Source organism: Taurulus bubalis (genome assembly GCF_910589615.1).
Source record: "Taurulus bubalis genome assembly, chromosome: 1".
NCBI classification, from domain to species: domain Eukaryota; kingdom Metazoa; phylum Chordata; class Actinopteri; order Perciformes; family Cottidae; genus Taurulus; species Taurulus bubalis.
Genome location: NC_136589.1, coordinates 7,449,789 through 7,474,390, shown reverse-complemented (window position 1 = coordinate 7,474,390; position 24,602 = coordinate 7,449,789). Strand labels below are relative to the sequence as shown.

The following is a 24,602-nucleotide window of genomic DNA, read 5'->3' as shown; positions in this document are numbered from 1 at the left end:
AGTTGTCTTCCACATGCTTGTTGACATCATCCTCTGCTGGAAAGACTTGGCTCATCGAAGCAAGAAAGGTCTGCAACACAAACAGTTTCCCTTTTCATGATGCCACCGCTAGCATCAGTAGACAAGCTACAAGTGGCACTGTCTCTATTTATCCCTGCCGACTTTATGCGCAAGATCATTCATTGTTCTTTGAAAAGCTTATGACACACAACTCGTGTTTATTAGCACCCATATTCATCTCCATATTGGAAGTAATAAAAAGCTAAGCAAGAATGCATGAACATGAATCATTCATCATGGTTAAAGATCACAGTAATGATGTTTGGTGTGACATGTTCCCAGGCTAAATTAGTTACTGATATTCTCACTCTATTGTTTAACAGTCTGAGTTAATGGAAATAAACTCAATGGAACAAGCCGCCTGTGAGAGAAACAAGGGGAGACATGGCAGTATAATGAATAATTTAGGGAGAGAAACCGGATCTGAACACCTGAATGAGTAAGTGTGTGTGTGTGTGTGTGTGTGTGTGTGTGTGTGTGTGTGTGTGTATGTGTGTCTGTGTGGAGAAGAGACGATGGTGGCACTCTATGCTGATATTGTAGGAGCCAAGTCGCTTTTTATCAAAATAAACTCAAATTCAACAATGAAATGTAAACAGGCCCAGGGAATGTACTGACTGTGTGCCGACTACAAAGAAATCATGCTGTCTGGTTATTCCTACAGTATATCTAATCCTCACGCAGCTTGTGTGTGTGTGTGTGTGTGTGTTTGTGAGTGAATGGGCCCCAGTCTGTGCTGTGATGCATGGTTTATTGTCACAAACAGGCAGTACCCATAAACAAAATCTGCTTTGTGTGCCTTGGCTCAATCTGGACATGCCCATCCACAATAACAACCATGTGAGAAATGTCGAAACCAATAAAATTGACAAAGAAGAAGAGGCAGCCCGGCTGAGGCACTAATGAGCTCCACGCTGCAGTAAAAAATGACACTCAATGGGCCTTTCATTCCCTCTCTGAATGGGACAGAGTGCATGCCTCGTAATACACGGATCATGATCATTCAAAGTTCACAGCTACTCCAAATTAAATTCTCTTTGCACTTGCTCACGGTTTCTCCAGCTCAATATGTATGCAGAGTCTTAACATTATGCAGTTTTCTGTCAGTTGGGCAAGATAATTGCTCATCCCCAATGCAACTTTATCTCAACTGGTCTATTGTAGCTGGTAACATTTTGGAATTAGAATGAAGTACAGTATCAATTTTAAAAACTTCAAAATATTGTTCCTTCAGAAAAGTTTGAAAGCAAATCTCCAAATAGTTGAGTTGAGTTCAGCAAACACAAGGTGTGTTGGCAACATTGGTAAATACAGGAGGTAGACATTTTTGCAATGCAGGGAACTCCTATTTTTTGTTTTAGAGAAGCAAAGGCTTATCTGAATAAAAGATTAAGAGAAATGTCAAGCAATCAAACTTAGTTACAGAGATATTTTGACTGATTAATGCTAATAATGATTGCATTCCATGCAGCTGCCCCAGTGCCAGGGCCCTTGTATTGTGCATGCTGGCTCGCTGGCATTGCTGACATCAACATGTCTGCGGTGAGAAAGATCTATATATTAGCGGTAGTGAGAACACTTCAAACGAAACAAACGCAGAGGCGACTGTCTGTTGTAAACATCAGGGGCCGGCTGGCTGGGGACTCAGGTGTAAACAGGTGGCCTTTACTTCTAATAAGCAGCTCTCCCTCGAGGCAACACTATCAGCGCACCTGCTGCTGCTCTCTTTATTTATTCATGCCTCTGTACATGTGGTCTCTCGTGTTTCTCACATTTTACACATTGTTGTGTTAACACCTTTCCACCTAAAATCGCACTTTAGACAGACTGCAATTTAAACAGACAAAAACAAGTTTTTAATTCCTCCACATTGCGTTGCAATTCTCCATGAAAGCCTTTTAAATTGACTTACACATGTATATATTTGTGTATGTTGTGAGCACCCTCATGGGATTAAGGCAAACACTGTGAACCACTCAACGAATAAGCAAGGTCCCATATCAACTGAGCCACAGAGCAACATGAAAGGTAAACCAGCACCAGCACCAGTCCCTCAACACTTTCCCCAGTTAGACTTACTGTGCCTGTGTGTGTTTGTGTGTTATGACCCACCTTGCCCTTCTGGTTCAGTGGTTCTATGGTGAGCGCGTCGGCTCCTATATCAACGATCATCCCCAGCTGGAATCCGTCGGCCGGGTGTGGCGCCCACACTGGCTTCCCGTCCTCCATGGCTCACCTTCAGTCAGCACAACCACACGACTGGGAGAGGGAAAGAGACAGACAGGCAAAGAGTAGAGGAAAGCACACAAGTGGTTTAAAATAGATATGCAAAGAAGAGTACTATTCGGCGTTATTGTTGAGCACATGATCCGGATTTGCATGGCAGTATTTTCCTAAGCCCCTTTATATCCCTTCATACCCAAAACACTCTTATCTAGTAACCAAAGTACCGAATGAAAGTCCTTTTAATGACTTAATCGTATCTTGTAATGCCTATAAATGTGACATTTTACTTGACATGGAGGCTGATTTCAAAGTAGTTGATTATAAGTGACATCAGACAAAAACAAATATGAGAATAAATTCATTGTCAAACTGATCTTCAGAGGCCTTCCACAGTCATTTGCATGATGTCTTTAGGACCTGGCCCACTGTTGCTGTCTGCTTCGCTTTCCATGAATCTGTTTTTCCTCCTACTGATCTTGTAAGAGAGGATTTTCTGCTGGGACATGACAGAGGGAGTCCTTAAACCTCTAGTGAGGACAACACTACCCCAAGTGACCTGACATACAGAAAGCGGCCCAGCCAGACAATCCAGTGAGAAGCATTTCAGGTCTGTGGGAATATGTTTGGACTGCAGTCCAAGCTAACGCACCTATTCTGATACAATGCTATCAAACTACTGTATGACATTTTAGGCTACACTATTTGTATACTTTCTGCATACTGACTATTATGCAACTTAAATCTGATTAGTCCATTCTAAAAGCCTAAAGTTGTGTGTAGGTATTTTTAGCCATCTGCTAGGGTATCATTTGGAAGTGAAACTAAAACAAGAACATATTGCTTGCTGACTCTTTCCAGCACTTTTATTTTTGCCAAAACGACCATCTTGATACACTCACCTGTATATTAAAATTGTACAACTTTATTCTGTAATTGACAGCAACCAATGTCGGGGACAATAATTCCGGTCTGAATCTGGGGCTGACAATATCAGAGCATCTTCAGTCAAATGTGAAAGCTGCACTTTTGCATGTGAGTCATTACTGGTTCTTGAGAGTTAATCCCACAAACACAAAGTTCTTCAAAGCAAAAGTGCTGACATTATGCCAGAGTATCCCTTTAGCTTCAGGGATTGAGGTCAAATGTCAGAAAGGTCAGGTGCTGGAAAGTGCCGATGTCGCCTTCAGCAACAGGTACATCAATTTAGCACAATGGTGCTCCAACCAAGGGGGAGGGACCGTCTCATTGCTTTCTTTTGGACCGAGATGAGGCTGGCCCACAATGATCTTGCATTATTTAACATTTTCTGTTCCATAATATTTGTGGTACAGCTCAGTTGATCAGAAACTTTCTGAATATCTGATTCCTTTGTGTTGCGTCATAACTTTTTTGAACAGGCATCCATTTCTGTATCACTAAACAAGAGGTGGAACTTTGCATGATAGTGATGACAGCAATAACCACAATCAGACTGTTATAGCTTTATTATCAAGTACGTCATGTCTGGCCAATCATCTGTCTTTTCTCAAGACGCTACAGAGACTTCCAGTAACTCACTCTGAGGACTTTGTAACACAAGGCTCAGATCGTAAACCTATTAAAATGGAGATATAAGCTAAAGTTGTTGGAAAGCTGTCAGGTGCTGGAAAGAGTCAGCAAGCAATATGTTGTATGTATGTTCAAAATGTTATCTAATGTGTTATTTATGCAGAGGATAATACACATTTTAACACTGATGCTAATGCACAAGAAGCAAGTATAAGAATGTATTAAATATTCAATAACTTATTTATGTAAGTATATATATAAGCACAAACAAATGAAAACCTGGCTTGCATCTAATACGATCCTTAACAGAAGCAAAGCAAGGCAGAATTTGATCAATGCTTCAACTAAAAGTGAATGTAATATATGTTGTTTACAACAGATGCCTCTGCCCAGGGTGGACCAAATGTCGAGTAAAAAGATGATTTCAAACATCAGAAGGGCCGACCCACCATGAAGGCCCGAAACAGAACAACAAACTCAAACAATTCTCTGAGAAGCAAGATTCTTCTTCTTGAACCTTGTTTGTAGGAAGTTTCAATACACAAATCATATTCTCCAACAATTGAAAGAGCTGGCTGCAACAGGTGAAAAGGCCCCTTCTGTCACTTTAAGAAACTTAGGATGCATGGGTGCCATATTCAAAATTGCTGCGATGGTCATTTGATGATCAAAAACCAAAACCACATTCAAACATAAGCAGGAGGTTTAGAAATGCAGCAGAAGGAGGGAGGATAACGATTACTTTGCCCAGTCTGTTATCTTCAACCTTCAAGTGTGAGATCAAGGCTATGGGATCTTCCAGAAGGTCTTTGTTAGATGATAACAACAAAGCTTTCCCACAGTTCCCTACTATTTCAAGTTCATTTACAAAATGTCCACACAGGAAATATGCTCATTTTTAAAACTACACGGCCACCAGAGACCTAAATGAGTACACAAGTAACCCATATACTGTCAAATATAGATAACATATACTTATACTTACAATATTTGTCATACACCAAGAGCGGTATATGGGGATCTACTGCAGACTCAGCTTCAAACACAACAAAAAAATCATGTCTTCGTAATATACAGCCGTGCTCACTGTATCGAGAGCTTTGGGATTCTCACGCTTCATTCAAAGCAAACCTCAAAACACTCTGGTGTATCACTTAGGGAGACGTCTACATGACCGGCTCCTCTCAACAAAACAGAGACCAGTCTCTCATGAGTAACTTTGACTCTGCAGCCCTAAATCCTCTTAGTATTTGACCCTAATCCAGACAGTGAGGTGAGAGCTTTGGTAATCAGCTAGGAGACAATGCAAATCAGAAAGGTGCCTCATATCCCATTAACCACAGAGAGCCATGCAGTATACAGAGAAGGCAACATACATGTCTCTAAAAACAATTGGACACTGGCTCAAAGAGAAGCAGGACACACAAACGCGCCTCCTGTTTCCTGCCTCCTGTTTCCTGTTGCCTACCCTACCAGGCAACAAGGGAAATGGAAAATGCATTGGACATCTACGACAGGTCAAGAGGATGAAGAGAGATGCACAGCAGAACGAAGCACACAGAGGAGTCAAAGTCAAATTCAATTATATTCGAGAAACCTCATAATGACATGGATTCAAACATATCAACAACTTCTGTACAAGAGACGAACTGTCCCTTATAAAGTACACACTACATTAATGCAGGCAGGGCTTGCTAATAACGAAATACAACTACAATCAGGAAGCGCAAGAAAACTACAGTAACTGTAGGCTACTCATGCCATCCCCATACTTGTAAAGATGTTACAAAAGTAGTCCTAAATAAATAAACAGGCAAACCCTGACCTTTTCGTTAAAGTAATATGAAAGTTAGACTAACACTTACGTTCAGGGGGTCAAATGTACGATGAGGGCGACAGGACTGAGTTGTAAGTCCCTCATGTGTTTGTGTAGTTGTAATATTGTAATAGTCCTCCAGCTTTCTCAGTCTTCCTTCCCGCGAAAGGACAGGTCGGACGGAGCTGCGGGCTGTCTGCAGGAGCTGCGCTCGTGCGCCGGTGAGCTCAGTGACGTCATCCCGACTGTACACGGATGAAGGTGCGTTGACGTGCTGCTCGTAAGATCCTGTGTCAGGTTGTTTTTACTGGCAGTGTTCTAGTCTGAACGCTAAAAAGTAGCACTGAATCCCTTCGTGCAGCAGGGGAGGACATTGGGAAACTAAATTAGCATTCAATATCAACACATTTCCAAACTTGCTTCCCCCCCTCACAGAAAAATAAATACAACACAATAATGTAACATTTAAACCCCTTTAAACAGTATGCACGTTACTTTGTTGTAATATAATAGCCTACATGCATTTTTCAGTATGTCATCAATGTGAGGAACATTACTACTCATTGTCATAGATTAGACAGTATTCTTTTTGTAAAAAATGTTTGGTTTGTTTAATCTTAAAACTGGAGATTGAGGATGAATTGAACACACTCCCAACTTTCAATTCACTGGCTGCAATGAAAAGACAGCAAGTGTTGCCTTGAGAGTCATAAATATTTGAGAGGCAGGTAATCTAAAACGTTTGGGGGGATTTTTGAAGGAGACATCTAATCCACCATTGAAAGCCACCACTGGGTTTTTAAATCTAATTAGGATATTTGAAACTCCTGCATTGGACAATATCTGATTACTGACTCTAGATGACAGCATGTAAACATGAACGTGTTTGCTAAGTTAAAAGTCCAAGTTAATATTTGCATGACATCCTAAATAATATACACAACAAAGACAAGCACCACATGACAATACCAATACCAAATTGTGATATATATTTTAGGGACACTACAGTACATCTTAAAGTCTACAAAATATTCACCATCCCCTATTTTGTTTATTTATTTATTTTCACAGGAACACATTTGGATACACACACACATGTATAAAGAAGAAGTACATTTAAGACCCAGGCCAGTGAAGGTCCACTACTTCACTTGCATAGACACCGGCTCCCTCAGGTGGTCACAAAGAGCAGATCTGTATCTGTGGCTGTATCCCAAACCAATTAACTTGTTTACAGGAAGGTAGAGAAGAAGAGTAAAACAAAAAGAGGGAATACGCATTCTGGAATAAACGACAGTGGCATAAATGTCATAAAACTAAAGCAGTGTATTCATGTCAAATCGAAAATGCTTAGCTTGGATTGACTCATGGTCATATAATCACTGTTAAAGCTTTGAAACATTTTACATAATAGATTCAACTCCTGTGGCATTTTTTTTCCCAACAAAATGCTTTTCTAAATATCTGATAGAGCTTGAAGTTGAGTGAGTGTATTTATCGGGCCCCTCTGCTGTCAATCACTCTACTGCTTTCCCAGCCAATTATCTGTGGCGCCCCAGCTGCTTTGGACTTTATCTGTGAACTGTTTACGATTTTCCTATCACACACATTCTGTGGTGCCTGTGGAGGAACATGAAATGTTTCTGTAGGACCACCAGTGTTCAAAGCGCCTGCAAGTCTTTGCAAGCTGGCTATACTTCTCTACTTTGGTCTGGAAACACCTCTGCAGGTAGGCACGCCAGATTTTGAAACACAGTGTACTATTAAACCCCTGATAATGATTGTATTTCTTCTCAGGGGTTTGTTGATTTATAAAGACAAGTTTATAACAAAAAATGTTTTTTTTGGGGGGTTAAGCAGCTGTGATTCCATGTTTCATCCATTATTAACTATTTATATGAGGAGAAATATATTCATCTATATATATAATATAATATAATATAATATATATGTATATTTTTTTTTCTTCTTCTTCTTTTTTTCCTATTTCTTTTTCTTTTTTAAACTATGGCTTTAAATGTGGGGTGTTTTTGTTGCAACTTCCAAATGTTTCTCAGGAAAAATTAATTATGCTTTTTTATAGGGCTCTTCTTTACGGGTATACATTTGTAATTTATTAAAAGTAATAACATGGGATGTTCACTAATAGCAGTAGGGTGTGTTCTCTCAGGAATTCAGTAGACCGCAAACTGGATGATTTGAGTTTTTTCCTGATCTCTCTTGTTCCTTCAGCATAGCCCACCAACCCATCCATGTAAAGGATGATAGGAGAGAAGCTGTTATTGCCCTTCATGATAATGTCTGCGATGAGTTTTTCATATGGACAGCACATGACAGAGGAGTCCTGCACTGTCCAGATCCTTGTCCCTGGACTCAAAGGCAAGTTATTCAACATATAGAAAATACAAAAAAATGTAATCTGTCTTCTTTATCTGTTTTATGCCTTCTGTATTATTTTGTTTTCTGCTAAAGGAGAACCAGGTGAAAAAGGTCAAAAAGGAGCACCGGGGAGACCAGGAAGAGTTGGCCCGGCCGGAGAGATTGGTAAAGAATATTTTTTATTCCTAAAAGCAGGGGAAAATATTAATCATGCATCCAAACTATACACATCTCCTCCATTAACCTGAAACAAAACAAGAAAACTGGGGTAAAGATCACATTGCTTGGGCTGATACTGTTACATCACTACCAGGCCATCCAGAGATGGCCAAGTGTTTACATTTGGGTGAGAGGTTGGAGGAGGAACGATTTGGAAGTTTACTGCTGTGGACAAGTGTTTACTGAAGCCCTTAATGAGGAGTAGAGGGTGTTTGCAGACCTTTTAAAGAGAGTGGATTTTAATAATGTAGCAGAAGTTTAATCATTTCAGTTATTATTTTAACTGACAATCTTTGGTCTTAAAGGTGCAGAAATGAGAGCCATGTGGCTTTTTAAATAGATTTCACTGTAACAACATATTCATGTCAATCGCTCTCTTTTCAGGTCACACTGGAATTAAAGGTCAGAAAGGCATGATGGGACGATATGGAAAAGTGGGCCCAAGTGGAATGAAAGGTAATCACAAAATACAGAAATGTACTATACACATATATATCTATAGATATCTATAGATATATATATAGATATAGATATATATATCTATATATATATCTATAGATATCTATAGATATATATATATATATGTTTTTTTTAATCAATATTACATTTCATATCTCAGGGGTAAAGGGAGACATGGGGGATCCAGGTTCAAAGGGCCCTAATGGAGAACCAGGTAATATATTTGACCATGTTATTCAATTTGTCAAACAGATTATTGACAGATTAGAGATACATTTGGTGAAATTTGAGCGCTAATTAAGATGCCTGTGTGGTAATCCCCCACATTTTTGCCTTATCAGGCGTTCCGTGTGAGTGCACTCCAATGAGAAAGATGATTGGAGAAATGGATATTCTTGTGGCACAGCTCTCCTCTGAACTGAAATTCATCAAAAATGGTAGGATTTTAGGATTTTTGTGTGTGTTATGAAAACATCAGTTCTTGTATTCACTTGTTGTCCTCATAGAACTGCAAATTCTGGGCATGTCAATGTGAAATTTATAGAAATACAAGTGCTCATTTTTCAGCACTGCCCTCCCCTGCAGCTGTTGCTGGCATAAAAGAGACAGACAGTAAGGTCTATCTGTTGGTGAAGGAGGAGAAACGCTACTCCGACGCGGAGGTCTATTGTCAGACGAGGGGAGGGCACCTGGCCATGCCCAAAGATGAAGGCTCCAACGCAGCCGTCGCAGGTTACATAACCGAAGCAGGCCTGAACAGAGTCTACATTGGCATTAATGACCTGCACCGCGAGGGTATTTTCACCTACGTGGATCTCTCTGTCATGACTACTTTCAGCAGATGGAGAAAGGGAGAGCCCAACAATGCCTATGACGATGAGGACTGTGCTGAGATGGTGGCCTCCGGGGAGTGGACTGATGTGGCGTGCCACCCGACCATGTATTTTGTTTGTGAATTTGAGAAGGAGAGTGCCTGAGTTCAGTCTGCAGATGATGAAGCAAAAGTTTGATTGGAAAGTGTAAATAGAATGACAAAATAACATGCAAGTTAAGCAAACTATGTTTTCTACTTTCTTTTTACTTTTGCTTATACGGTATTTATTTTCTTAACTTACTAAACGTCCATTCTTTTCATGAGAATTTACTCATTTTAAGTGCACCCTTAATCTCATACTCTGTGATTCATTAATGTTTCAAACAGCGTGCCAGGCAATGTATTTAGTTTTAAGTAATGAAAACTATCCAATGAGCGATATTTGAAAACGGGATCATTAACAAACAAGACAAATAAGCAAATGTAGAAGGCTGTAGTTTGTGCATAAAATATGAAATTAAAGATGTTGGTTTCCAGTTGCGTGCTGTTAATCATAAAATGGAATACAATATACATTCTATATTTATATTTATATTATAAGTTATATGTTGATCCTTTTTTAGAAAGAAACAACATGTCTGGGCATGTTCTTCCCCTGATGAGCTGATTACATTTATCTGCAGCAGCTGAACCAAAACACAGCTGCGTAAGACTCCACCCAGTGGACAAAGGTAGTACTGCAGTGTAACCATTTGTCACACTGGGCTCTAACGTTAACTGGCTGAGTTCAAGTCTCCCAGTAAGCCATGACAACGTGAGCCAGTCTGCACAACAACAGGACCCTGAAACTGAGGCAGCAACACATTCAGCTATTATACATTTTATTTTTTTACAGGTGTGTTTTTCCAATTGTAAAATACATTTTGTGAAAACAGATGCTGCTGTTTAAAATATGTCTACACATTGTGTACACTACAAATTTAACTTCATTGTTATTTCCTAAGGGATATTTATTTTGGCTAATTGTTGGAGATGATTTTATATTAATTTAGAAAAATGTGTGGTTAATAGAAGTTGTCTTGCAGCCTTGGCTGCTATTGTGTTTTAAGATGGGCATCCTAGGTGAGATGATATCCTATTGAGTCCCTCTAAGAAGAGGAATTTGAATATGCATGATGCAGTTCTCCCAATAAAGCACCGGACCAGTCCCTTAAGAAATGAATAATTAATGCTGAGATGAATTATGCATTTAATTGACCAGGAGTTGTCTGGCACAGACCAATAAGGTCCCATTGTTGTTGGTGCAATCTCTGGTTACCTTTGTGGTAAACAATTTGGACAGCTCTGTCGAACACTGGCAGATAATCTGTGGTGAAAAAAAAGGATGCAAATGGGAGATACGGCTACAGCATGCGGGGAAATGGGAAAAAATAACCACACAGTGCATCTTATGTTATATTCATTATATCCACTGTCGAAATATAAATGTCCGTACTGTAGTTGTGATCTGTTAGCTTTCCCCCCAGATGGACTTAAGTTAAATTTGTCTTCCAGTAAGCAGAAAGAAAAAAAAGACATTTGGAAAGGCAAGCAACATTAGCGCTGTTAAGAAGTCACCAGTTTGTATTTGGTAAATGTGCAAAGAAAAGTGGAAAAGGGATGAAATGTATGACAACTGAATATGCTTTGTTGGCCTATAGGGATACACATCTGGCTATCATCAACATCCACAAATTAGTGTACAGCACTCTGAACATAGCACAGCGTTGCTTCAAAACAAATAAAACAAATGGTGAAGTTTACATTTAAACAAAATTTTAAAAAAGGCCTTGGACCAAACCCAGGTGTAAAAGTTGTCTAATATTGGACTTATGCTGAATCTAGTTAATTAGAAGTATATGATCCAGACATTACAGAAATATGGACTCAATTGGCCCAAATTTCTCCAGACACCTGTTATGTAAAATAATACTAATACTTATTATAATACAACTATGAATAGGCCTAATAAAATGTTAGCTTGTACATCAATCTCTATCTGTACACTACACTACATGGCTGACATGAATACGGTCTAATAAGTAATAGTAAACTATGTGATCTAATGTTAATGTTGAAACACATTAGTTTTGGAAGCAAATACCAAATTAACATCCAGTAACGTGACAAAGGAGCAACGAGCAAACCCCAACACGGACGCCGGCGGGTCGAGTTCTTGACGCTCTGACTCTCATGCTAAGGCATTGGTTTCCAAATCAGGCGCCCTCTCCGGTTACGTCTCCGGAAGCTCGACTACACACCCGCCGGTGACACGTTTACTGTTGATGGAAAGCGGCATTATTCTCTGTTTGTTTACAACTAATGTTACATGTGGTAACTCTGAGGATGCCCGGCACAGCAGCAGGGAGAGGTGATCTGCCGGCGACTAAAACAATCATCGTCTACAAGAATGGAGACGCTGTCTTCCCCGGGAGAAACATTATTGTGAATCCGCGCCATCTGTCCACTTTTGACAACTTCTTGACATCTTTGACAAGGGGGGCCGAGGCCCCGCTCGGCGCCGTGAGGAGGCTGCACACGCCCAGAGAGGAGAGGGCCACACACGCAGGCCCTGGACGACTTGAAGCATGGCAGGGTCTACGTTGCTGCCTCCGGAAGTGAGCAGTTCAAACAGCTGGAGTAGGTACCATGCTAGAAAGGTGTGTGTGTGTGTGTGTGTGTGTGTGTGTGTGTGTGTGTGTGTGTGTTTGTGAGATGTACTGCATCTCTGTAGAATATCAACTGCTCTAATATAGATTTTAAGTCTTTATTTAGACTTAAATAAAGTCTAAATGTTGGGTTTAATGTGCTGTCTTGGACCAGTATAGTGGACTAACGTCACAGTACGTTTTATTTTATAAATTTGTATCATCATCAGGTGGAGAGATATCTTCCATGAGTATTTATGGATTGAGCATACTATTAAATGGAGCTTACTTTAGTGGGAAGTTGCATGTAGCTGAAGCCTAAACCCTGACCCAGACAGGGGTCTAATGGTGATCGGAGCCAAACTGTGATAATATACTCAAAAGTCCTGTTATCACACACAAACTGAGTTTAGTCAGACATTTGCCTCATTCCTTGTTCACCACTGAACCCGTTTCAAAATGTTCAGATTCAACCTGTTGTTCGCAGCAGAATAGTAGTTGGGGGTATTGATTTTAAAATGCAAAGTTATCCTGAATGTAAAACAGGAGAAGTCTATCAGCGTGACAGTCGGCCATTTTAAAAGGAGGAGGTCGGAAGAGTTTGAGGCGGTCTTTTCTTGATGCACACTGACACTGTTAGGTGGAAGGTTTGTGGTGAGAGGTTGAGGGCAGTAGGTACGTTTGGGGTACCCTGTACGCTTGTGCAGACACATAGGTACTTTATGTCTAGAAACACCAGGTTATTGGTCGGTGCTCCCTATGTATGTGTTTTGGTCAATCTTTTTTAGAGAAGCCATTTTGTTTGTTTTATTGACAGAGGTTTCTGACTTTCTTTCCCTTTATTCTTTGGCTGCCCTGTGTTCGTTCCCCCCTTATCCCCTAGACGGAAAAGGGGACGTAACAGGTGTTATGTTGTAAAGTAATAATGTTTTTAATCCCGTTTCCTTATTTGTGTCTTTTTCTTGTTGTGTTTCATAGTGTTTTTACCAACGGCGATGTCTTGGTTGCTCCAGTTCGAATACGGATCCCAAAATATACACTGGGACAATGTTTTGGCCATGGTCACAGAGAACGTGCGTCTTCGCACTTGTGCTGTGTGCAGATGATGTCAGACATCAGTACATCACAAACCCATATCATTTTAAAATGAGTCATGTACCAGTGAGGGAAAGCAAGGGTGCAACCTGTAGTTTTTCTGTATTGGGAAAATAGGACCCATCTCTAGACAATAAACCTTTTTATGTTTTGGTATTTTTTGTTTCAAATATATGAATCATGACCCAAATAATGCCCTTCATCATGTTTCGCAATAAAAACAATCAAAACCTTTGTATTGGAAATGGTGCCCATTGCAAGGCTGGGCAATATATCAATATTATATTGATATAAGACTAGATATCATCTTTTATAAATCTATTATGGAAATCAGAATATCGTAATATGGAATACGTGTTTTTTTCTGTTTTTAAAGGCTGCATCATGAGCTTTATAACAGTAAAGTGATGAATTTTTGTGAACTTTCCAGACTGTTTGTTTATTATTTGCCTTTACTCACTTTGTCATTATATTCACATTAGTGATGATTATCTATTACAAATATCGTCTAAATATTTCATGAAAGCGCCAATGGTCAACCCTACAACAACGTCATAATTATTTTATTAGATTTTCTCCCTATTGCAATAATTTGTAGTTGTAAACAGTTCATCAGTCACAGTACTTTATCTCTGTATATCAGCTGCTCTAACATAGATTTGGGAAATATGATTATTGGAGCCTTTTTTGCAGCAAAATGTAGCAGAGCGGAAGAATCTTTCTAATATATTAATTATTGGGACGATGTCTGGCTGTGAGGAGCTCACAAGAGTTTATCCAAAACTGCTTGTTGGGCAGATAGTGCTTTGATTAATTTTAGGTTGCGCTCAAACAACATTTGTGACATCTAAGTCTTTTTTTTGTATCAAGAATACTAATATGTATAAGCATAGTGGAAATAATTACAAAGCATTGCTCCAATTTGTGGTATTTATTTTATTTGAATTCCCAGCCTTTGCACATTAGTTGGACCACCAGCACTATGCTGCAGTTGGTGCAGAACAGTTTAAAGCTCTCCCATATGATCACTGTGTCCCCTTCAGGGAAAAAAAACACATGATCGAAGGGTATGACACCTATCATTTTGGGTTTAAGTTATCAACATATTTTGAATAAACACTGGATCCCTATTTTGGTATGAACAAGAAAAAGAATACATGTTGCCAGTTTTGTTTTTTCCTTTTTTCCCCTGGCAGTCAAGACATCTTGTCCACTGTTCCACAGACAAGACATCCAAAGGATAAGGTGAGCACTATTGCTTCAGAGCGGGGTGCAGTTTGCCATCTGGTTGTTCACTTTCTCGTTACATGCTCAATTGGTACTTTTTTCCCCCTAAATTCCCCCTGGTTTAATCGATGAAACACGTTGGTTGTATCACTGTTGTAACGCGTATCTTTGCACACACAGCATTTCAATTAACATTTCCCACATGTGAGAATTGTTGTGGGGGTGCATTTCGTTATGAAACAGCGCTATCATCAATCACTGTCTGCAGGAGGCATTGAGTTACCTTTGCTTTCCACTTTGATGGGTAATCCCCACAGAGAAAGGCTGGCCCACTTGATCAAGTGCAGTGAGCCTCATAGACAGATCATATGCACCAGGGGGACTTCACTGACTGAAAACAAAAAGAATCTCTTATTCAAACCAGAACCGGGACAATTTGTATTGTGATTAAGTAGACAGTGAAGTGCTTTGAATCCATATGAGGATTGCGCTGCTGTGGGCCTGAGCTGAACACCAAATCACGCGGTGAAGATGAGAACATGCCCACTCAGCAAGTTGAGTTGCAGGTGGGGGGGCTGTGCGAGATGTGTCTGACATCTGATTTTTCTAACCATGAAAGATGACAATGCTGGAGAAGATGGCAATTTTTTTCAGATGGAGAAAAACACCCCCATGTTTTATCTGTAGTTATATCTGTGGTTGACTACCAATATATTCAAATTGAATATTTCTTAGTAATGTATTAGAATATGTTAAGGAAATTGTAAGATTTCCAATCATAAAACAATACATGGAAATCAAACTTTACTACACTGAGGGGGAGTCTTAATGTAGGAAAACACTGCCATGTGCTTTGCCATTTTACACAGCACCATGAGGTGGAGACAGAGACAGAGTTATGGCTGTGCTTTGCATCCACCAGCTCATTGTAGCATTAGTCATTCAATGGATGCGACGCTGCCGCATTTTACTCCCTTTGCTAAACCCTCATGAATTTGTAAACATGATTTGACCAGTTAATAAGGGCCATTCAGAGGGGAAAGATGCATGTGACAAAAATCGCCCACTCTGTCTTGATCTGTTGGCTGTTTAGCTTACTGATGATTACACATACATTTATGGGGTCATGTCCGTCATTAATTTCAGTTTGACCTCACAAAACAACAGCAGTCTGGTTTGAAATGCCTGTAAAAAAAAAAAGATCCTTTAAACACGCTCGCTGAAGCTGTGTAAAATGTAACCTTGGTCCTGCAACCTCGCTGCATGATATCGGTGTCTGTCTGTCCTGTGTTCACCGGCGGCGGTGCGTTTCTGCGCCGCTGAATGGGACATCTGGTCTGGAGCAACCACTGAAGTCTAAACTGACGGATCTGCAGAGTGTAATATTGAAACTCTCCAGCACACCATGTTCCCATCGGGAGCAAGCATATATGCTGAGTTAGGTGTTCACAGACATGATGAGGTAGAAACTTTTGAGGTAGACGTCGCAGAAAGAGAAGATTAATAGGGGGAGAGGAATGCAAAGAGAACAAGAGAATAATGATGTGTATCAAAGCAAAGTACTTTGGTATTATAGTGATAATAATGAGCAGTGCAGTTGCGCTTCACATGTACTTCACAAGAAGCATCCTGTGAAAACAGCCCAGAAAGGCTGACTAAACCTTTTAATAGCTGCACTCTCCATGACATCAGCGATGACTTGCTGCTGCTCTCCATTTCTCCGCTGTTTCTGGATGATGTCATTGGTGAGGGGAAGTAGCAATGCCCTGTGGAAAGCTATACCCCCCTCACTGCTGCCAGCACGTCTGCTCACTGAGGACCCGGCCCTGGGAGTGGCTCCCAGTGATACCACAGCCAGTGTTTGGTCCAATTGGTTGGGACCCCCCCCCCCCGATTTCCCCCGGCTATCATATCACAGTGTCCTCTTGCTGACTCCTGTTCTCTGCCACTTGAGAGGGCCACAGACTCGAGCACTCTCTCTCTCTCTCTCTCTCTCTCCCATGCTCTCTCTCTCCGGGGCCTCCTGATACACACAGTTGTCGGCTCCCACAGGACATGGCACTGTAGATATCTAATGCAGAACAAGAGGCGGGATGACCTCAGCGTTTCCACTGCCGTGTTTCCAGTTGTGCGGCTCCTTGTACTGCACTCTCCTGGCTGTGCGGCGCCCCTCGTCCTCTGCTTTCCCCTCCCCGAGTGAGACGGTTGATTTAACTCTGTTGATTTAAATAAGATCTATTTACATCTCACCACCAGGCTGTAAACATGCAAAGCAAGCTGTTCAATTTTTGATCGCCCAGATGCATTTTTGATTTTGAACTTTATGGGGAAGTTGTTTCACATCACTCACAGACGAATTGAGGTTACCAAACTGAATTAGCAGCCGAGCACTGTGACAGTGCCACGGCTTTTCTGTCTTTGATCTCGTGCGGTTATGTGGACACTCCAGCGATGGAGTGTGAACTCTGTTTCAACTCCCCTCTGCTGGATTCACCAGGCAAACTTCACTCTCTCTCTTTTGTTGTTTTCTTTTTCTCCCTCGGCCCACCAACGGGCTGCAGAAATTCAAAAGAATATCAACAGACTTTGCCTCTGTCTGCATTAAAGAAAGCAAACAAGTGAAGAAACAAACGCAGCTATTCCCCAGAGGCCATGTTAGTGAGCTTGCAAACACCATTGCCAGAAGTGTATTCTGGTGGAAGCCTGAGATCACTACACTATCCCCTGAGCCAGCCCAGGGATCCAGCCAGGCAGCTCCAGTAAAGAGCACTGTAGCTGCAAAGAAACATTAAGTCTGCTCTCTCCTGCTCTGCTCTGTGTGTGTGTGTCTCTGTAAAGGAGACATACCTCACCTTGCTACCTACAGAGCGGATGAGGAGCCTGAGAGGAGAAAATTGCCTTTTGTGGAAGCATTAATTCAGATGTGTACCCTGCTGTCTGAACATCACTCTGAACTCTCCCCACTGCTCTCTCTCTCTCTCTCTCTCTCTCTCTCTCTCTCGCTCCTTCACTCTCCCACCATGCAACTAAGTCTCAAGCCTCTTTTTTCCCCTCCCTTCTCCATCAATAACCTTCTGCTGTCTACTGTTGAAGAATAAGTTATTCCCTACGACTCCCTCCCTTTCCCTTTAAGCTTGTTTGGATTTCCATTGTTTGATCTGGCTTGATAAATAAGACAAATGCAGTTAGAAATTCATGGCTGCCCCATTTCATCAATAAATGATTAGTTTGCCACGCTCCCTAGTGATTGATAGGTTGTGCACAGGATGTATTGGAACCAGATGAATTCAATACAGTAGGAGTCATGGGGGAGCTACAAAGCATATCAGCTCATGAAAAATTGAGGTCAATGTAAAATGTAAAAAAAAAGCAGCAGGAGAAACAAGTTTTGCCCTGATATGTTTTGTCTTTTGTCTTCTTCCTCTTTACATAACAGCAACATGTCGATGATGAATCACAGAGAAATCTGAGGGAATACACCATAATCTGTGCCCCTGTTTTTCCCCTCTCTTTTGTCTGCTCATATAGTTTGCTCACACAGGCTTTAGAGAGGACCTTGAGCACACAGCCAGGGGCCAGAGGAAGAAACAAGCCAAACCGAAGAGAACCAAACAACGGAGGCAGGTGTCCAGAAACCCAGTTCTCTTCTCGACAGGGGGTAAGCAGAGCAATTCTATAGAAATATCTCTCTTCATGTCTCTCTCTCTCTCGCCCCCTGTCCTCTTCGTGTTTTTTTCCCCCTCCAGCACCTCCTTTCTCACTCAGACTATATGAAGAATCCTGTTGACCAATTGATATGTCTATGGAAGTGGTTACAGTATGTGTGTGAATGTGTCGGGCTACATTTGGGCACACATGGTGCGGCATTATACTGTATATTCCTCTGCGAGGCGATATGAGTGAGTGAGTTGGGAGCGTACTACTTACAATTGGCAGGTGAAGGAGCTTTCTTTGGATTGTCAACCTGTTCTTTTAAGTCCAAACAGAAGCCCGCTCCCTGCTCTTTGAGAGAATCACAGTCTTTCCTGTGAATATTAAACAGAACAAGACTTCAAACACCGTCAAGGGGGCTTAAAATATAGATTAATTCAATCGGGCCATTTTGTTGAATATGTATCCAGAAAGCCTTGTTAACTATGTGGGGGGGACAAAATGCTCTAATTTTCTCCTGATGTGAGGATCAACATGGTAATAAGTTATTTATGACAAATAACACTGACGAATGAGCATAAAAGTGACAAAATACTTCTTTAGAATGGTGCTCTGAACCTTGTAACAGTTGTACTGTTTTATAGTGGCACTGTGTTTATCATTAATACACAGTAACTGTGTGTCTCCTTCCTCGATCCAATTATTCAGTAGTTATGAGCGTTTGCTTTACCATCTGTTCACAGTAATACATGGGAGCAGAGACGTGCTAATTGTCACAATTTGAAACCTGCCATCCCTTCATATGTTTGACTTTATTATGTTGTGCTCATGATGATGCTGTTGTTTGTTGCTTGGCCAGAGTACAGTTCCCTGGCCACATCTATAGTACCGGTTCCCTCCCATAAAACACATTACTAGGCTAAAGAGTTGAAGAGATGAAGTTCACAAGTCTTCTTCACATCACCTCTTAGAACCCTTCGTACAGGAAATATCTCAGAGAGGTGTTTTCAAGCATCATCTGGTGCAGGATCAAAGCTTTCGGCACCAGAATTGTGTCTTTTCCAAACTGGAGGAATTTAGAAAATGATCCAACAGTGGAATGCATCACTAAGGCTATCGAGATCGATCCAAGCTCCATAGTGTATATTACTCACATTCCACTGCGTCCAGCAGCCACAGACAAAAACAAGTTTGTTTACAAAGGAAAACATCATGACATTGGCATACAAGCGATTCCCCACATGCATCAAGAGCAACCTGTCACTGTCAGGAACTCACCCTGGACTGAAAGTTCACGCTGGCTGACCATATTTGTGGCAGGGCAGCTGTGGCTTTCTGTGGCCCTTTCGTCTGTGGGACCACTCTAAATAAATAAATGGCTCGACAGCAACATTGATCTCTTGTGGAGTTGAACAGGAGGGGCAAAGGGAGAGGGCAGTGAGGGATGGAGAGCTATAGAGAGGAAGAGAATGAGTGTGCACAAGAATGAGACGGTGACTGCCAGCCGATGAGGTAATTGTGATTAATCACTTTTCTAAGAGGGCAGCGTGTTCAATGCAGTAAACAAAAGAAGTGAGGTAGTAGGAGCAGCGGAGGTGCAGGTAGACGGCCAGTTGAAGGTGGACCTGCCTATTGATCAGGTAAAACACAACCCCATACAGCGCTGCAACCTGATGAGGTCTTTAGCATGCAACCTTTGAACAGTTTGCTCCTATTTATCTGACAGGAAGTAAGGATTGATTCCAGTCTAAAAGCACTATTATGAACATCACCATATATAAACTTAGGCACCTGGTCACATGCTGAGTCCATTTAAGTTAAATATATAATTCTAATTGTACTCCTACTTTTTGAACCTGTTGACAGTGAAGAAGTGCGATTTTGACGAGCGAGTAGATTACATGCAAAGTCAATGCACAGACGCAATAGGTTGCGCAAAAGCGAATTTCCCGCCAGCGGCGCAAATGACGCTTTTGACGCGGGGCGAATTTGCGCTGTTGAAGTTGAAATTTTCCAACTCTGGTGAAACATTTGCGTGACGCTAAGTTGCGTAAGCCAATCAGTGTTGAGAAGCTCTGCCCGTCATCACCGCCGTAGAAGCGCTGGTAGCGGCCGTCATTCAGACTCTGTTGTGGGACTACGGATAATATTATGAACCCAGACACGATGGAGTTTGATGTTCCGACGTATGTGGAATTTACACTACGAGTATAAAGCAGAACTAGTGGTTATTTCCATGGTGGATGGCAGAAACGGTAACTGTTTTCACGGAGATACGTCACAGAGATAAGCCACGCCCCCTTTCAGGCGCGAGTAATATTCTCAACGCGTTTGGGGTGAACACAGCATTATTGTCGAGCGAGTAAACTGACACGGTTAACGCGGCGCGAATATTCACAGCGCTTTTGGTGTGAACGTAGCATGACTGTGCAGCACATTTAAGCTAACCTTCAACTCGGCCACGTTAGCCCTCTTCTATTCACTATTTCAAGACAAAAAATAACTGCAGTGTATGTTCAACAAAACTATAAAAGTATTCTAAATCTAATCTTCTGCTTAAATGCCAACATTTGGTTTCATATGTGTTTTAAAGGAACTTACCACAGTCTTTCGAGAAGTGCAAGATGGCGTGTTGAGGAAACTCCTGATCCGCTTGAGAGGAGAAGGAGGTGGGCAGAGCCGTACAGAGTACTTTCCAGAGTACAATTTGTCTTGTAGCAGTGAACAAATACATCAACACTGGGGTTTGTTTTACTCTTGCTGTTGTTGTATTAACTCTGAAAGCGTCAATGTACTTTTGACAGAGCATTTTAACACTGAAAAGTTTAACTCTGATTATTTACACCAACACTGGCCAATAATTGGTGGTAATTACTCTTGATGTTGTTGTAATAACTCTGAAAGAGTTCATATACTTTGACAATGCATATTTAACACTTGTGAATTTACCGTGTAACAGCTAGCTAAGTTGGGTTGGATGGAAAAGAGTCTGCCACTACCATTTTTCGTTCAGAATAAGACTCTCAAATACTCGGTCGAACAAGTTGCATAAATTGATAAACATTTAGCAGAATCAATACAGCAGTACAGTACTGTGTAAGCCAAGAGGGATCTTATTTTCTCCATCCCTGCAGATTGAGGCCAAGATAGTTGACGAGGAGTATGTGGATGGGAGTTATTCTGCGAGTCCCTGCAAGGCCTCCCTTCATGATTCAAACGGCTTGTTTCTGCAGAGGTCTTTGGCTGCAGGTTCCAGGAAAAATGTAAGTACCCTTATTATGAGTTTCATGTAGTTACTATTTTACGTTTAGTTCATTTTAACTTTATTATTATGTCTAATTTTTTTCATTTGCCTTTGGATTAGGTCACATAAAAAAGGTCTAACCAGCAATTATGGTGATCAGCATTCCCATAATTGCAAAAGCAACACGTAGACCTGCTTCCAGAAACTATACTTTTGTCTAATTTGAGTGTAACCTGATTTTCTGTCTCCATATGTCTTCTCTGTGTACTGTGGACTGTACATTTACCAGTGCAGCCGTAAGGAGACACAGGCACAGGGCACAATACTAGTACTGGAGACACAAGATTAAAGACACCTGAGCCCCAGGTACAACTGTATGTAGTATTATAGAGTTTATAGAGCTTAGCTGTGGTCACAGATACTCCATGTATCACAGCACAAAGCTGAGAAATGACATAGAAGTGTGCATTTGTGATTAGAGTAGAGCCCCATAACAGTATGTGGTTGTATTTGATAAATTTGACTCTGGTGATTGTGTACGTTCCCAGTGATGAAGTAGGGCTGAGCTGTGTATACAGATGTTTTCGCATGGATCCGTGGTTCCTCGAAATTACACTCATTTAAATACACTTATTTTTCCTCTAATAATCCTCGAGGGACACCAGTATGAAGCAGCATAACTGTGATGAATGCACACAATAGTTGGGTGATATTACCATTCCAAGCAATTTCATTCGGCTTTGAAATGAGATGATATTGAGTCTTATTTAAGCAATCAATAACCTTGAACATTTTGTTTTAATGAAAACTATAATTTCAAGCAGTGGCAATTACACCATAGGGGAATGTTTTGGTGTGGTGATAGTTTTGCTGCCGTATGCACTTTTGCAATAAAGATATTCATATCGGGATAATTATTGACTTCTGGGGGCCAGTTATGACCCTGGCTAAAGACCTCATCAATAGCTTAATTCATTACTTATCACTTTTAATCATAGAGGAATGTTGCTGATTCAGATTGGCTATGGATTGCATGGAAAGACCATTAGATAATAAGAAATAATAATAACAATTCCTGGTACAAACCCAGCTACTTTTTGCAATAATCATCTCACCAAGCACATTTGATTTGTTAGCTAACGAAGACTGACATAAGGAAAGATGGGATAAAGGGGGGATAAAAGTGGGATCAGTTTACATTAGATTTGTCCAAATTGTATCTGTGATAAGTTTAAAGAGGTCTTAAACTACTTTAAAACAACTTTTCCCAAGCAAACAGACCACTTTTTATCCCAACACCTCCTTCTACTAAAGTTTCTTTGCGGCAATTTTGTTTTGTGTTCATTCTTGTTTCCGGTATATTCATACAAGTTGTCATCAGACCAGAAATAATGATACTGCAGGTGAGACTTACCGAACTTAAAGTCTAATCATCATCGATGCAAACTCTCCTATTTTCCTTCTGAGGCCAAACAGACTGTCGCTGTCTCGTTGTCGGCAGCCTCATCATTTAGAGGGCTGTGAATAATAATGAGGGATAACTGCACTGCTATGACTCACACTTTGAGCCGAGTTCGGACAGATTTCCTCCCACTTCAGCGCTCCAATGTGCTTGCGAAATGCCCTCCGAAATGTACTCCGTATATGTGCATATATATAGTAGATATTGATGACCAAATTCAATTACATGATTGCATTTTCAGCCCAAGCTTTAAATGATTTATTGCATTGAATTTAAATAGTGAATACATTTACAGACAGTACACCGGTGAAGCAGTTGTGTGTGTATGTGTGTGTGTGTGCGTGATATTGACCTGTGTGGTCCAGGCCAAATAAAGAATAACGAGATTCAGCATCTCTGCCAAGTGGAGATGTCCACTGGGAGTGAAGGCAGGCTATCTCAGTGGAAGAGAGCGAAGGATGGCGGACTGGAGCCTGATACACATTTATCAAAGCTTTTCTTATAATCACTTGACTGACTTTTGTTGGGCTTTCGGAAGGTTGGGTTTTCCTTTAGAGTGCACTCTGTTAAGGAGTTGATTGATTTCATGAGGGGGGACTCAGTCTATGTTGTAGATGTCATACACTTTGAGGAAATGTGGACAAGGGTAGATTTGTACTCACTGGTGCGGTATTGTGTTTACAACTATCATTTGTTTTGATTTAACAATATTGGCTGATTTATCAACCAGTGAGCTAAGCATTTTTTCTTAATTAATATTGTTAGAAATGCCAATACGACTAGGGATGTTTGATCAATTGTCTTCCTCTTCTTAAGAATTTTGTGATAAAAAATCGAATCATTATTGACCGCTGCATTGATCCATTCCTTTCCTTTTCCAATGCAAGTCCATTTCATTTGTCTTTCAGCTGTTTTTCCGTGCTCCTATTCCCTGAAGCTTAGGCTAGCCATTTCAAAGGCCTTATTCTCCCCATGCAAGGTCAACTATAATCAACTCTAGACAATGTCACCGCCTTACATTTCCAGAGAGCTAGGGAGAGGAAGACGACTCCTCTGGGCTTTTAAGGACCTACTGCATTATACCATTCAATTACTGTTCATTAGACAGTGTACCGCCATTAATCAGACTGAGATGTTCTGCTAGTCCTCAGCGGGGACAACAAACTGGGGAAATGTATTCTGGTTTCCTGTCTGGGCCACTGTTTAGTGGTAAGAAGAGAGATGGCACTTTGGAATGCACTGAGGCTTTCAGTGCACAGACATCCGAAACTGAGCTGCTTCTCCACTTTCTGTATCCAGTTTCAAGTGAAGATCTCTGCTTCATGCAGCTTTGTCTTTGAGTTTTAAGAAACATAGGCTTTGTCAGAGATTTACTGCATATGTGGGAGAGTATTACGAATCTGATCTATCATTAAAAGGGGAGAAAGCTGACAGATTTACCGATTAGAGCTGCATATGCATCAAATATGACTAGATGATGATATGAGAAACTGATTTATGTTTTCCAGAAGGCTAAAGAGAGGGAGGTGTCTTCCAGGCTCTGCAGAATACGGTCACGGGTGTCCCGGCTTTTCAAGGGTAGGTTCATCAAAGCATAAAGCCTGGTAGTAGCTCACTGGCAGCAGCGGCGGCGGCCCCCGCGTTCCCCTCCGCAGCACCTAATGCACCCATAAAGAGACCGCTAATACACTCTGCATTACCAGTTCCTCCCTCAC

General features: G+C 41.0%; 3 protein-coding genes across 6 annotated transcripts in view; 2 read left to right on the top strand and 1 right to left on the bottom strand.

The window, feature by feature from the left end:
* The window catches only part of myo6b (myosin VIb), a gene marked incomplete at both ends in the record, with an annotated part of 30,523 nt that extends 28,234 nt beyond the window's left edge, over positions 1–2,289 (bottom strand). For all 4 annotated transcript variants that reach the window (XM_079229463.1, XM_079229465.1, XM_079229462.1 and 1 more), the window contains 2 exons: positions 1–70; positions 2,173–2,289. In XM_079229463.1, coding sequence (XP_079085589.1) covers positions 1–70; positions 2,173–2,289 — 187 coding nt within the window. The remainder of the gene's footprint in view (positions 71–2,172) is intronic.
* A 5,622-nt stretch (positions 2,290–7,911) lies between these two features.
* On the top strand, positions 7,912–9,684 carry colec11 (collectin sub-family member 11; the record flags this gene model as incomplete). The annotated part of the gene is made up of 6 exons (XM_079226217.1): positions 7,912–8,029; positions 8,123–8,194; positions 8,633–8,704; positions 8,868–8,921; positions 9,049–9,144; positions 9,275–9,684. The coding sequence occupies 6 exons, from the start codon at positions 7,912–7,914 to the stop codon at positions 9,682–9,684; spliced, it is 822 nt and encodes a 273-aa protein (XP_079082343.1).
* Positions 9,685–11,906: 2,222 nt separating this feature from the next.
* The window catches only part of dcdc2c (doublecortin domain containing 2C), a gene marked incomplete at both ends in the record, with an annotated part of 123,371 nt that continues 110,675 nt past the window's right edge, over positions 11,907–24,602 (top strand). The window contains 7 exon segments of the mRNA XM_079229257.1: positions 11,907–12,125; positions 12,127–12,200; positions 13,187–13,246; positions 13,248–13,302; positions 18,059–18,188; positions 19,721–19,821; positions 21,316–21,444. Coding sequence (XP_079085383.1) covers positions 11,907–12,125; positions 12,127–12,200; positions 13,187–13,246; positions 13,248–13,302; positions 18,059–18,188; positions 19,721–19,821; positions 21,316–21,444 — 768 coding nt within the window.